At 39.3% G+C, this 15,500-nt stretch overlaps 1 protein-coding gene and 1 long non-coding RNA gene across 5 annotated transcripts in view; one reads left to right on the top strand and one right to left on the bottom strand.

Annotated features, from left to right (window-relative positions):
* The first annotated feature begins 4,408 nt into the window (after positions 1 to 4,408).
* Positions 4,409 to 15,500, top strand: part of LOC133642380 (uncharacterized) — a 60,197-nt gene continuing 49,105 nt past the window's right edge. For both annotated transcript variants that reach the window (XR_009824500.1, XR_009824499.1), the window contains exons 1-3: positions 4,409 to 4,524; positions 7,910 to 8,080; positions 8,279 to 8,395. This is a non-coding gene — a long non-coding RNA (uncharacterized LOC133642380). The remainder of the gene's footprint in view (positions 4,525 to 7,909; positions 8,081 to 8,278; positions 8,396 to 15,500) is intronic.
* Positions 9,184 to 15,500, bottom strand: part of LOC133642377 (nucleus accumbens-associated protein 1-like) — a 35,898-nt gene continuing 29,581 nt past the window's right edge. For all 3 annotated transcript variants that reach the window (XM_062036529.1, XM_062036527.1, XM_062036528.1), the window contains exons 6-8: positions 14,040 to 14,145; positions 13,844 to 13,941; positions 9,184 to 10,153 (exon numbers count right to left, since the gene is read on the bottom strand). In XM_062036529.1, the coding sequence (XP_061892513.1) occupies positions 9,843 to 10,153; positions 13,844 to 13,941; positions 14,040 to 14,145 (515 nt within the window). In that variant the 3' untranslated portion in view covers positions 9,184 to 9,842. The remainder of the gene's footprint in view (positions 10,154 to 13,843; positions 13,942 to 14,039; positions 14,146 to 15,500) is intronic.

Raw genomic sequence — 15,500 nt, 5'->3', positions numbered from 1 at the left:
TTTTAGTTAACTAACCCCGTTTTAATGTAACAGGTGACCAAAATGTGCTTATTTTATTATAGTACATAGGGTCACTGTGTCTGACACGAACAAACACACCAACAATGGTTGTAGTGCGAGTACCATTCCAAAATAGCTACTGAAGAGGATACTTACTCCAGTATTTGAGTAGTTTTTTATTACTAAATACTTACTCAAGTAATTTTTTGGATGACTACTTTTTACGTGTAGATGAGTCAAATTACTCCAATTCAACTTTTGGCTACTCTGACCTCACGTTAGCTTTGTGTTTCGTTAGCTAATGATAGCTAACATGTGTAGCATATTCTATTATACCATTGGTGTCAAACTCTGGCCCGCGGGCCAAATTTGGTGTAATTTCACTTGGCCCTTGAGGTGATATATTAACGCTAGAGCTGGCCCGCTGCCGCAGTAACACCACATTCACCGCTAATTCTCGTACTTGCCAACCCCTCCCAACTTTCAGTGCCCCTCCCGAAAACCATCAAGTCTGCTTTTCATCCAGTCCAACAAGTGCTGGCATAGTCACATAATATGTGCGGCTGCTGCACACACGAGAATGCAACGCATACTTTATCAACAGCGATACAGGTTACACTGAGGGTGCCCGTAAAAAAACAACTTTAACACTTTTAGAAATATACGCCACACTGTGAACCCACACCAAACAAGAATGACAAACATATTTCGGGAGAACATCCGCACTGTAACACAACAGAACAAATACCCAGAATCCTTTGCAGCACTAACTCTTCCGGGACGCTACAAGGTGTGTGTGTGGGGGGGAGGGGGGGAAGAGTTATGGCTGCATGGGATTCTGGGTATTTGTTCTGTTGTGTTTATGTTGTGTTACAGTGCGGATGTTCTCCCGAAATGTGTTTGTCATTCTTGTTTGGTGTGGATTCACAGTGTGGCGCATATTTGTAACAGTGTTAAAGTAATTTATACGGGCACCCTCAGTGTAACCTGTATGGCTGTTGATAAAGTATGCGTTGCATTCACGTGCGTGTGCGTACAGAAGCCGCGCATATCTTGTGACTGGGCCGGCACTTTGTTAGAATGGATGAAAAGCGGACGTGACGGCAGCTCGTAGAGGACGTAAAATTAAGGCAGTGCCTTTAAGGCACGCCCCCAAGACTGTGGTACGGGTGGACCACGACAGTGGTCCCCAACAACCGGACCGATTGGTACTGGGCCGAACAAGAAAAAAATAAAATAAAAATATATATATATTTTTTAATTAAATCAACATAAAAAATACAATATATACAGTATATATCAATACAGATCAATACAGTCTGCAGGGATACAGTCCGTAAGCACACATGATTGTATTTCTTTATGAAAAAAAATAATAATAAAATGCCCACCCCCGGCCCGTGGGACACATTTTCAAGCGTTGACCGGTCCACAGCTACAAAAAGGTTAGGGACCACTGGACTACGAGATATAATGACTGATGAACACCTTGGTTGGATAATGAAGGTTGCCTCAGCTCAAAGCCTGAGCCCCGACATCAATGAACTAGCATCCAAGAAAAGATGGCAGGTATCTGGCTTGGGCACATCAGATTAGATGAGTGTGTTGCAAACTGAGCAGTCCTGAATGGTTGGTTTATTCATTGTTATTTTATTTTCAAATGTATTAGCCTGTGGAAAAAGTTAATGTTGATATTTACCTCAGAAGGCTGCAAATAGAAAAGAGGCATTCAATTTTTATTGAAATTGTATTTGATATGCCATTGATATTTTTTAATTATTATTATTTGAAACTGGATTTTGCATGTCACTATAAAGTTATATAAGCCTTGCTTGTTCAATATTCAATGCAAAACTTGTTTGGGTCCCTATTAAAAGGTTAATTTGTTCAACCTTGGCCCACGGCTTTGTTCACTTTTACATTTTGGCCCACTCTGTATTTGAGTTTGACACTCCTGTATTATACCAACAACGCTAACATTAATTATTGTTATATTTTTTTGGTTTGAAGAATGGAACTTTGAGCAAGTTGCAAGAAGAACAACCAAAATTTTACATTTCTAAAATATCCTGCAATTATGACTTTTTGTTTGATTTTGACTACTTTGTTTCTAAAAAAACAAGTAAACATTTTTACATTTGCAAAAATACAACTTTTTTTTGTAGTAGTATCCTTATAATAATTTCATTTTCATATGTTTTATTCATAACTGCAACAAGTTTTATTTAAAGTAAGTATTATTGTATAAAATGTACCTAGAAGTTTTGAAATTATGAATTAAAAATCATTTAAAGTTGTGAGTAGTAATATTATCAATTTATTTTGGGCTTTTCCCACCATTTCATGTTCTAATACAGTGGTTCTCAACCTTTTTTCAGTGATGTACCCCCTGTGAACATTTTTTTAATTCAAGTACCCCGTAATCAGAGCAAAGCATTTTTGGTTGAAAAAAAGAGATAAAGAAGTAAAATACAGCACTATGTCATCAGTTTCTGATTTATTAAATTGTATAACAGTGCAAAATATTGCTCATTTGTTGTGGTCTTTCTTGAACTATTTGGAAAAAATATATATAAAAATAACTAAAAACTTGTTGAAAAATAAACAAGTGATTCAATTATAAATAAAGATTTCTACACATAGAAGTAATCATCAACTTAAAGGGCCCTCTTTTGGGATTGTAATAGAGATCCATCTGGATTCATGAAGTTAATTCTAAACATTTCTTCACAAAAAAAGAAATCTTTAACATCAATATTAATGGAACATGTTCACAAAAAATCTAGCTGTCAACACTGAATATTGCATTGTTGCATTTCTTTTCACAGTACTTTTTGACAGACATTTAAAAAAAATCTCACGTACCCCTTACCTTCAAGTACCCCCAGGGGTACGCGTACCCCCATTTGAGAACCACTGTTCTAATAAATCATTTCCCAGTCCTTCCACACACAGTCAATAACTTTGGTCATGCAACCACTAGAGGGCTCTAAATCGATCCATCCATCCATTTTCTACCGCTCATCCATTTTCTACCGCTCGTCCCTTTTTTGGGGTTGCGGGGGGGTTGCTGGAGCTGGAGCCTATCTCAGCTGCATTCGGGCGGAAGGCGGGGTACACCCTGGACAAGTCCCCACCTCCCTCATCGCAGGGCCAACACAGATAGATGGGCAACATTCACACTCACATTCACACACTTTGGAGGTGGGAGGAAGCCGGAGTACCCGGAGGGAACCCACGCAGTCACGGAGAGAACATGCAAACTCCACACAGAAAGACCCCAAGCCCGATTGAACTCAGGACTACTCGGAACCTTCGTATTGTGAGGCACATGTCCATCCATTTCCTACCGCATGTCTAATCCATGCAGCAATTATTCAATATCGTCCTGTACTGCAGTAAAGCCGTTGTCACACGGAATTGCACAATAAAACTTAGACTTAGACAAACTTTATTGATCCACAAGGGGAATTGTTCCACACAGTAGCTCAGTTTCAAATGATGGAAAGGGTTAGGATGGAAAGGATAATGCAGGTATTAAATAGACTAAAATGTACCATAGTAGCAGTATAAAATATGTAATATTTACATACTATATATACAGTGCGACTTATGGACAAGCGGTAGAAAAGGGATGGATGGATGATCTATACTTATGTATAATATTTTTATATAATATATACAATAAATAACAAATCCCAATTACCTTGTACAATATTACAGTATATGTAACAGCTGCAGCAAAAAAAGGGCAGATTAAAAAAAAGAGTAGATCCAGCAGAAAATATACATTATAAACAAAGCACCTTTTTTCTACTGTTTTTGCATATGATAAAAAATAGTTTAAATCAGACTGTATTTAATATAATCCTGAGATATGCCCCAGCACCCCCCGCGACCCCAAAAGGGACAAGCGGTAGGAAATGGATGGATGTATTTAAGTGAAATACACATCTCGTGTCTCATTATATAATTAAAAAAGGCCGTGTGCAGAAATACCTTCAATGCGGGGACTAAACAAAAGAGGGCAGTGTTTGCTTGTAGGATACAATAGACCCATCATTTATTAAACAATCAATTATGTAATTAATGATGTTTCCCAAAGATAATGTAAGAGTAACACCAGCAATAGTATATAATTACTGTGTGTGAAATTAATTTGATTTAAACTAAATTAATAAAAAAACTATGTAATATATTGCAAGTTTGTATAAGTGTAGTTTTCCATATCAGATGGTGGAATTGGCAATAAACCAGACTGGCGAGAGACATTGTTACAAATCTTTTATTAAGATATTCATCATTGAATCCATTTGGACACGTTCTTTTATTATTATTATTATTATTATGTTGTATGTATTTTACAGTTGTTAATGTGCAATTATACCTTTGATAATGTCGGGTCACAGTTACAGGGCTTTCACAAAGTTATTGGCACTTGGAACACAGAAAGAAGAGGTGGACTGGCGCTACAAGGGGGTACACAGGCCAAGCCAGTACTGCATGGATTGTGAAGAAGAAGAAGTAAGCGCCGTAAATACCGTATATACCTCATGCTGTGAGTGTACAACAAACAATCTTACCTCTACGTGTGTCTATGTATAATGTACAGTATTTCTCTATACATGTATATTTCATATTTATATATCTACCATTGTGTGACACAAGGATGCCCATGCCATGCCACACCGTATCCGTTCAAGTGTGTATAGGTCTACGTGTTGTGGGAAGTGTAAACACATGGGATGAAATGCATTGCACACACACACAAAATAACACTTCTGCTCTTGTCACATCAAGTGTAATGAAGGCTGTCAATTGAAAAGTGACCCTAAAGCCCTAAACCAGTGTTGCTGCTCGGCGGGAGGGGAAAAGAGCGAGAGAGAGAGCCCACAGTGGAATATTGTGACTCGGCTGCTGACGTAAAAGCAAGCAAACACGTCCGTCCTTCTGACAATGGTGCTGATTCACAGCTAGTATTGCAGTGTGAGTCCATGAATCATCACTCAGAAGTAAATATAGATCAGTCATTGCGTCTCTTAAAGGACGTCGTTAGTATGACATAACACAGCCAGAAATGTGTTGATTGGAACGTATTTCAAAGAAAGGATCATTCAGTGCAAAAAACCTCAATGTAATAATCAATTATTAAGAACGACGCCAAATGTGTGGGATTGATTGTTGATGAATTGCATCTTGGAAGCTTGTTTTTGTTTTGTAACAATGCATTTAATGTTTGGCTGTTGAAACAATTGTAAAAAAAATATACTGGAAAAAAATCTTGCTAATGCAAACATTTTATTCAAGAAAATAACAGTAATTAAACCATACATTTGACAATTTGCTTATAGACAGTAAAAGTAGTTGTGTCCAATACCCATCTTTAATTGTGTAATTGTGGATAAAGGCTGACTCTTTTGTCCTTTTAGTAAGTTTTTGCTGTATTTTGGCCATCATTTTACTTGTGTACATGGTTTTTAACGAATATGTTTTTTTTAATGTTAAACCTAAAACTGTCAAAGTCTCAAAGTCTGGTGTACGATACACTGGTAGTTATTAGACAATACCCCGAAGCCAAACTGGACATGTATGTCCTTAATTTTTCAAACCTATAGGATTCTTTTTTTTATTTACGTATTTTTGCTCAAATCTTTAAATCAACTTCAGCCCTTTAAAAAAATAATAAAAAAATGTCAAGATGGCAGTGCGGACGCTGCAGCTACTGGCTCTTTTGTGTGAATGGTCTCAGTACGTCCTAAATTAAAATATCAGTTTTTTTCCATTTTAGTTTTTGAATGCCCTTTGTCACCGTTTTCAATTAGAATAAATCTGCATTGATTTTTACAGTATCTGAACAAAAGGCCTTCAAAGGTACATTAAAATCATTACCTGTTTAACATTTTTGTTTAGGACTGAAGTTTATTTAAAAATGTAAGCAAAATACGCAGGTCGCTTCATATGAAACTTTACCACAGGTGGTATTCCTAAAATATCTATCCTACAGTAGTAAGTGAGGAAACTCTAGCTACAATCAGATCAGTATCGTGGCCACTGATTGGCTCAGCCTCAGGCAGCATTACAATATTAGATCGAAAAAGTGTAAAAGTGAGAAAAGGGTGTTATTTAATGTCTCGGGGGCTCTCATCTTGTAAGAAAGTATATTTACAAGGTTTTTTAAGGTTGCTATAAAAATATTTGATTTATGATCAATTCATTTCTCCAAAGTAGGATGTCGGAAACCAATTAACAGCAACAAAACGAGGGATGATTGCAAACTTTTTTTGCTTGCTTACTTATTCCCCCCCTAATAAATGGACATCATCAACATTTAAATTGCACTTTTAACACATTAAAAAAAGATATAAATATGCTGCCACACAGATCACAGCACCCACATACCAGCGCTTTAATGTGTGCTATTGCAGTGGCTGTGTGGTAACTACATCTATGTATTTAACGTTCCGGCCACTCCATGGGGTCATGATTTGATCCATTTTTATTAGAGTACATTCATAATTGAACCAACAGAATATAAATCGAAGCTATTGTAAATTTTGGACTATAAGCCACTACTTTTTCCTACACTTTGTACCCTGGGGCTTATAAAACGGTGTGGCTAATTTAATAGATTTTCTTCGTTGACGGCCGTAATACAAAAAGTTACCAAAAAACCAAGCAAATACACTGAGAAGAAGTTTTATTGTTTGTGCTTTGGCGCCATCTTTTGGACAAATTTGCTGCAGTGTCCTTCCATTTACTGCTTTCAACCGGAAGTAGAGTGCCGTTCAGTCTTCTGGCCGTCCATAGCGTTCTACTCATATGGATTCTTCATTCATAACTCCAAGCAACGTTTGTAAGTTTTACAATATAACTAAAACTGGTTATAGTTATATTAAACACATGGGACTAAACCGTCCCATATGTGATGTCTGTGGGAGTGTTTTCATGCATATTTGTAGGTGCGATTGTAATGTAATGACGCCCGCGTCGTTAGCATTTGCTAATATGATAGCACGTTTACGTGTCTGTGTTAGTATTATTACCATATTTTCCTGACTATGTTGGTACGGGTATATTAGCCGCACCCACTCAATTTTAGGGGGAAAAAATATGTTTCCACATATTAGCTGGACCGGACTATAACCCGCGGATATATCTGTTGTGAAATGAGTTATTTACACAGAAATAATCTGTAGATGTTGTTTTACGTACCTTAATTGTTTCCAAACGGTGTCTGTAACACGGCAGTAAAATGGCTGATCAAACAAAACAAAAGTCATCATCATGGACCCACTAGCTGCTGAAGCTAGCTCTCCACTCAGATTAACCGACTCAATAACTCCACGGTGGCATCTTGGTGAGTTTACTGCGGAATTTGTGAAACTGAAACAATACAAAAGGAATGCTGTTGTAAGTTAATAAAATTAACAGAGACACTCGTAAACGTTTTAGCATTTTAGCTAATGCTAACGAAGCGAGCGTCATTACATTACAATAGCACATACAAATATGCATAAAAACACTCCTACAGACATCACACATGAGACGGTTAATGAGCATAAACAGTTTTAGTTGTACTGTAAAGCTTACAAACGTTGCTTGTCGTTATGAATGAAGAATCCATAGGAGTAGAAACACTATGGACAGCTGAAAGACTGATAAAACCACAATATGGAAGGACTCTGCAGCACCTGCAGTGAACAAACTCGTCCAAAAGATGGCGCCATAACACAAACAATAAAACACATTGCTTGTTTTTTTTTTGTTTTTTTTACTTTTTATAATTGCCATCAGCAAAGGAAAATCCCTAAATTAGCCACACCGTCTTATAAGGATTCACAAAGTGTAGAAAAAAAAAGAACCAGTGTTTACGGTAACTTACAACGGCATTCTTTTTGTATTGTTTCAGTTTCACAAATTCCTCAGTGAATTCACCAAAATGTCACCTTGGAGTTATTGAGTCTGTTTTGCTGATTGGAGAGCTAGCTTCCGCAGCTACTGGGTCCATGACGATGACTTCTGTTTTGTTTGATCAGTCGTTTTACTGCTGCGTTAAAGGCACCGTTGGGAAACAATTAAGGTATGTAGTAACTATCTTCATTATTTCACAACATATACATCTGCGGCTTAGGTCGATAGTCTGTAAAATACGGGGTATCGTCCTAATCAATCAATCAATCCCACACAATGACAGAATTCTTAACAATGGATGAATAGACTATTTACTTTTATGCACATTCTCTGAGGTTAATGAAAGCGTCAAAATGTTTTTCAACAGGAAGTGATGGAAGAACGGCAGAACAAAGAAGCCAGTGGGATGAGTGGAAGCAGCACTGGAGAATAGTGTGGAGGTGAACAAGCAGGAAGCACAACAGTCTTCAAAGATACTGGAGAGGTAAGTGGAGTGCTCGTATGAGGTTTTGTAGTTATTTACTGCGCCATCCCAAAGTACTGCATCTCTCTTTGATTCTCTTTTATCTCGGCGCACACGCACATTCTCGCGGTTTAAACGAATAGCGTGCGCTGTGCGTCTCTGAAAGTGAGGTTGTTTAGCCTGGCGAGGAATGAAAAAGCAGCAGCGCGGTGACGCTGCACCCGTCTTAAGAAAAATAGACCAGCTTTCTCTTCATGCGTGCCGGGAGAAATGAGCTCCGATCCACACCATGCACAAAAAGTCTGTAACAAACCCATCGGTCCAGTGACAGGAAGTGGAAGAGTGGAGGGGGGACAAGGACTAAGCTAAATTGCTACACTTCAATAAGGTGCACAAACCACTGCTTCTTCTCCCTAAGGTGCTTCGTAAAGCTCCACCCTGCCTCACATGAAAGGGACTCCAAAATAAAACACACACTTACCAGTAAAAATGAGCAATATTGCTTCCGACTTACCTGCCACGCTTCTGTTTATTGATTTCAATTGAAAAGGCACATTCCAATACTCCATAAATATCACCTATGTTTTTTCCCCACAATGGTTTTCCACCAAAGTAGAGACTTTTTGGGCTCTAAACTTCCGTGCACGTCATTGTCATGATAGTCAACAGTCACGCCGATGAAACGCTTCAAAAGTAGCAGTTCCACTGCTCGTTCCATCCTTCTCCTCCATAAAACAAAAAGATTATTATTCATTATCCGGGACCCTGCGGTGAGATGACTTTTTCACTGGGGAAAAAGGAGGAGATCGCTCCTCAGTGGTCCAGACTTCAACAAGGTAAAGCCCCCATCCCCCGCTCGCCGTGCTCACAGCACCACTCGTACAAATATAGCTTCTCTTCTAAAAATATCACCGTTACGATACCTGTTGCCCAGAAAACTTCTCTTGGATAAAAATCCCCTCATCTTTTGTGCCTCTCTGGTCACCTTTTCAGCTTGCTAAAAATATCGACAACAAAAAAAAGGGGGATATATTTATATAAGACACAACTTGAGGCGGGGTGAAGAAAACTTAAGTGATAAGTGGAAGATGCAAGGATAGTGTTCACTTTTTCATTTTACTGGCTGTTCCTTTTTTTTTTCTCCCCAGTCTGTGGAACGTAAGTCGAAGAAAACTCATAAAAAATGCCACCAACACTTACATTCAATACATTCACCACTTAGTCACTGCCTTCTATGCCGCCGTCACGACTACCGGGAATGTGTTTCATACGCAACAAAAATGTGCTTACACACCTTCAAAAGGACAAAGAGTGCGGGAGGACAGCCAGGTGTCCTGCCACGCTCTACAAGCTCCGTTACGCGGTGAGAAAAGAAAAGCAGATGTCCATGTTGCGGCCGCAGCAGTGTAGTATGGACAGTCAAGAAGAGAGCAAGCACAACCGGGAAATACTGCTGTGCGCGTGGCGCTCAAAATAACGCTCCGACGTCCCCGCTCACACCCGCTAGAGATTCACCTGAGGAGCCACCCGACTCCACGCCGCCACCGCCTGGGGCTTCTAGAGAGGCAGGGTCGAAGGTGGGATCGGCGCCCAGGGCGTCGTCCTCCGCTTTCACGCCGTCGGAGAGGAAGGCGGAGTATGCGTCGCTCTCAGCGATCAGCAGCTTGAGCTTGGGGATCCAGCTCTTGCGGACCACACGCCGGGCGTTGGTGCACATGTCGGCGGCGATGGCGTTCATCTCGCTCTCTTTGAAGCTGGTGGCAAAGTTCTGGCAATAAACTGCGGTGGGTGGGGAAAGAAACGAAAGTTAGAAAGAGCTACGTGTACATTGTAGGGGTGTAACGGTATTGGAGATGCAGCGGTATTTTGGTTTTTAAGTCTTCACAACAATACCGTGACGCGTGACGGTATCAAACAAGAACTTGGTGTGTAGTTTTTTTTCTGGCGCTTTAGGTGGAATGCCGTAAGCGGGAAGTGAAGTGTGTTTGTAAGATGAGAGGAATTATTTTTTGGCCATTTCCTGAAAAATGTTATCAAAATCCATCCATAACTGTTTGAGGTATATTTCTAACAAACAAACCCTGAGAGAAACACCACCTTTATGGCGGGGGTAAGAAAGTCTGTGTTTTGCAAAGCAAAGTGCGGCACTTTCGTTTCCAAGGCAACACAAAACCAGCCGGTCACGTCACACGCACTGAGGCAATCACAAAAAACTGTACACTGCAGGAAATATGAGGAAACTAAAAAACTATTTAGGAAATCCTCAATCCATCATCCATTTTCTACCTCTTGTTGTTATAATCCGATGCGCCCTTTGTATGAAAATAGACCTAAATAGACCCGCTCATTGGCAGTGCACCTTATAATCTGGTGTGCCCTATGGTCAGAAAAATATGATCATTTATTTATCCAGGGTAGGACATTTAAGAGCAAATTTTCATTTGCAATGCTGACCTATCAAAGAGGCAGCATTTACATGTTAGAGATGTTACATGCTAGGCTCTCATTGGCCAAAATGTTTTGGAACATAAATGAGTGTTGAACATAAACAAACACTTTTCAAGCGCAAAACACACGGAGAAAGTCTGCAACTTGACAGAGAAGACAGCAGACAATGAAGACGAATTTGGTAGTATTTCTCTCTGTGATTATAATGTATTATTACTTGTATTAGTTATAATTATTTAAAACAGTACAGTAATTTGACAAAGAGTTCTGAGTATGTGCGTCTACTGCTATCCAGTGTCTACTTTTAAGTCTTGTAGTATAAAATGGGTAAAACATAAATACCGTAATTGTTTTACAACTTTTGGAGGAAATTATGTGTTTTTTTAGGTTAAGGTTACATGGTACAAAAACATTGATAGCAAACTTATTAAATCTCAAGTGTATTCAATGTTATTGTAAAAATACTTGTCTTTCATAAAAAGCTCCCGCATATTCAGGCTCTTTAGGCCACAACAATCACAATAAAACAAAAGCCTGCCAAATCCTGGAGGGACATTATCAGTAAGGCAAGTTCTAAGCCAATTCGATTAAGTCAGTCAACTAGGTGGGGAAAACGATTATGTGATGCATCACTATTGGAACGTAGTCGATCCTGAATCGAAAGAAGAGATTATTTATGCAGCGTTTCCCATATTCATTTACCGCCACAAGTAAAACAAACAAAACACATTTTTACCTTTAAGGTAAATATTTTATGTACATTTTGTTCCGTTAAAATCTTATTTGTTATATGTGTGTGTAAACAATAGCAATGCTAATATTCGTTAGCCTGTCTAGTACGTTGGCAGTGAGCTAGAGGCATTAGAGCCAACCTTGGCGGGGTCGATCTAAGGACCTCACTGAACTATCAGATCTCTGCCATTTTCAGGGACATAGCACCAAATTCAAGGCTCCCATTCACAAGACTCCTGAAAGGCCGCCATCCCCACCATAAACCCTACAAGTGACGTCGCCACATACACACGCATTTATTAAGTTTACATGCACTCAAAACTAATTATCGGTTGATTTGGTTGAAACCAGCTTTTTACAATCTTTTTTGACTTTTTAAAGATGTCATTAACATATCTAGATCATCCATACATCCATTTTCTACCGCGTGTCCCTTTCGAGGTCGTGGGGGGTGGGTGCTGGAGCCTATCTCAGCTGCATTTATTATTTCTTTTATTATGATTACCGTATTTTCCGCACTATAAGGCGCACCTAAAAACCTCCAATTTTCTCAAAAGCTGACAGTGCGCCTTATAATCCAGTGCGCCTTATATATGGACCAATATTGAGCCACAACAGGTCTCGCAACTACGGGATGCATAACGTAACCCCAGCCTCTACTTTAGCGCCTATTCTATGCGCCTTATAATGTGGTGCACCTTATAATGCAGTGCACCTTATATATAAACAAAGTTTTAAAATAGGCTATTCATTGAAGGTGCGCCTTATAATCCGGTGCACCTTATAGTGTGGAAAATACGGTATATTAGTAATAGCGAATCTGCTGGGAAGCTGCAAGATCTGTGATAATAATGTGTTAACACCGCCATAATCCGACACATTTTTCTCCCGGATCTTCACGATGTGAACAAAGAGCTACACTGAGGTTGAAGAGGGTGCCGGACTCCGCCGCCTTTCGGGGAGATCCGTAGAGATCCGCGCCAATCTGCAGTGTTTAAAACGTGTTGAGAACGGCTTTCCGCTGTCGTTGAGACATGGTTCACGGCGGTTTGAGAAACGCCATGAACTTCAGTGTGAACGCCTCTTAAATAGACGCGACTAAATGTCACGTTTAGGTCATCAATTGTGTGCTAGAGATGCGGAGTGTGGATATGAACATTTCATATGACGGTTATGGTTATAGCTGTATTTTTGAATGTACTCAAAAAGTACATACACACACACAGACATTTTTCGACCACGTTTTTTACTATTTTAAATACGGTAACTAAAATAAATATACAAACTATTAGAAAACCCATTATTTTGTGTGTTTGTGTTTCTTATGCTTCACTGTGTTTTAGTCTTCGTATTGGTTTGTACTATACCACTTTATGATTTATTTAAATGAAAAGTGCGTTACAAATAAAATCTATTATTATTTATTATTAATTTTGGGTGGCGTTCTTAGATCGGGGAATATTTTCATGCTAGCATTTACAGTAAGAAAGGGATTCATATGGTGCCATTCCTGAGTGGATCTTGCGTGAGAGGTCGAGGCGGGGGTAATCCTTTTGCAATTTAGTCTGCTGCTAGGTGGATCTCACGTGAGAGGAAGAGGCGAGGTTAATCCTTTGGCAATTCAGTCTGCTGAATATGATGGAAAGCGCCACTCTACATAGCAACTGATGCTGTGGTCAAAGATGGAATTGCCACAAAACACATTTTAAGATATTCAGCACTCTACTGCCATCTGGTGGCTAGTGTGGATAGTGCACCCCTCAATTTGTCACGTTTCATGTGTCAGGTAACCCATGACAAATGCATGACTTTGTGTCTTTGTGTTATAATGAATACACAATTTGTCACGTTTCATGTGTCAGGTAACCCATGACAAATGAATGACTGTGTTATAATGAATACCCTTCCTACTGTCAGCTAGCAAGCTGGCGCCAATCAGTCCATGAGTTTATGAAAGTGTAGTTATCAGTCACAGTTTTTTGGATAATACAATTTAAAATAGTAATAGTAACCGTCTGGAGTTTTACTGTCGTTATCATTATTACGTTTATTGTTACATCCCTATTCAGCTCGATAGAAAGTATGACAGAGGTGTCGTCTTATATTCAGGTTCATCTGATATCTAGTCAAAACCGTAATTAGTTTTTGCCTTCGTGAAAAGGTAATACAGTTGAATGGAAAGTAGGCCAAACTAGTTACGGTACGTAACTAGATACTGCGTAATAACTGAACATTGTAACATGATGATATAAATGCGCTGAAATGCAACAACAAAAAGAGTCTGCTCACATTTGACAGCATGCAACACTCTGTTGTCCAGTGGCTTGCGGCTCGGGTCATTGGTGGATGAGCGGATGCCTGTCCCGCAGCTGTTCGCCAGTGTATTCCTGAGCACAAGAAACATAATTGTAAAGTTGTTTATCCACACGACCAGCTTGATTATAAGAGGATATCAAGGGCGGCACACTGGCAGGTGGAAACCAACCTGTCAAAGAAGGCAGCCAGCAGCCTCCTCAGCAGCACCTTGTGTCTGGTCCCTGCACTTACGTGACAGTTCATCAGCTGGGCTCGGGAAATGAACACAGACGTACCTGTGGACGCACGTACAGAGAAAATAAACAGGACAAAAACAAATACTTCTGAGGTTATCTACTGTTATTCCTCATGCTCTCTTTAAGAAATACATTGCAATGCACAGAGCCTTAACGTCCTTGACATAGACGCTGAGTCACAAGTGTGTTGTGTTTTTAGCACACTGATGCCAAGCCTGCTAATTTAACAACGACGTCATCTTAAAGCATAAATTCCCCTCTCACACACAACTATGTCTCGTAAAGGTGGGCATGATAAATCATCTGTGATTTGTCCATAATGTGGATTGTGAGCAATGTGTAGCTGGCTGTATGTTGAAGCAATTTTGTAAAAAAGGAACAGATTTTTTACGTAAAATATTGCCAGTCCGAGTGCATTAATTTAGCACCCACTCGGCTGCTGACTAAAAAAGGATGCAGTAACTACAAAGAGGCAAATTTGCGGTCATTGTCAAATACTGTATGTACCAACATAAAAAACTGGTTAAAAGTTCACATTTAGAAGTGTTTAATAACTACAGAATTTCATATCAATTGCTTATGGGGAAAATTAACATTTTGGAATCTTTATCTGACCGTTCTGAACTCCTGTTTCCATGCAAAACTCATATCCCACTATCTAAAGCTTCCTAAAAGACTTGCGTCAGGGTAGTGAGTCATGGTCAAAAATGTTTTGGAGCACATGCTATGCTTGTATGCATGTACAGTAAAACAGATGTCTTTAGAGTTGTATAGTCATTGAGCACACAGGTATATTAACAGCACCCACTAAATTTTAGCAGAAAAAAAATGTTTTCCATATATTAGCTGCAACGGACTATAAGCCGCAGGTATATAGGTTGGGAAATGAGCTATTTACACAAAAAGATTTTGTAAATGTGTGTTTCCAAAATTGTTTCTAAACGGTGTCTGTAACACGGGAGTAAACTAAAGTTCCTGTCATAGACCCGCTGACTGCGGAAGCTAGTTCTCCAATCAGCTAAATAGACTCAACAAGTCCACGGTGACGTTTTGGTAAATTTACCAAAAGGAAACAATACAAAAAAAATGCCATTGTAAGTTAATAAAACTAACAAAGACACTGGAAAATTTGTTAACATTAGATAAATGCTTTAAAATGTGATATCAGAAGTTATCGGTATCGGTTTCAAAAAGTAAAATTAATGACTTTTTAAAACGCTGTTGTACAGAGCGGTACATATCCGGTAAAACACGGATATAAACCCAGTCAGCAGCCCCTCCCCTCTCCCTTCTACCACACACAACACAGGAGTTGACGACTGCAACATGAGAGGTTTACTGGCGACGCTTGATGACCTCATCAAACCGCCGCGAGCGCAGCATAACAACAACAA

The sequence above is a fragment of the Entelurus aequoreus genome, linkage group LG25, assembly GCF_033978785.1.
Source record: "Entelurus aequoreus isolate RoL-2023_Sb linkage group LG25, RoL_Eaeq_v1.1, whole genome shotgun sequence".
In the NCBI taxonomy this organism is placed as follows: domain Eukaryota; kingdom Metazoa; phylum Chordata; class Actinopteri; order Syngnathiformes; family Syngnathidae; genus Entelurus; species Entelurus aequoreus.
Note: the sequence above shows the minus strand (reverse complement) of the source record. Positions and strands in the feature narration are given on the sequence as shown.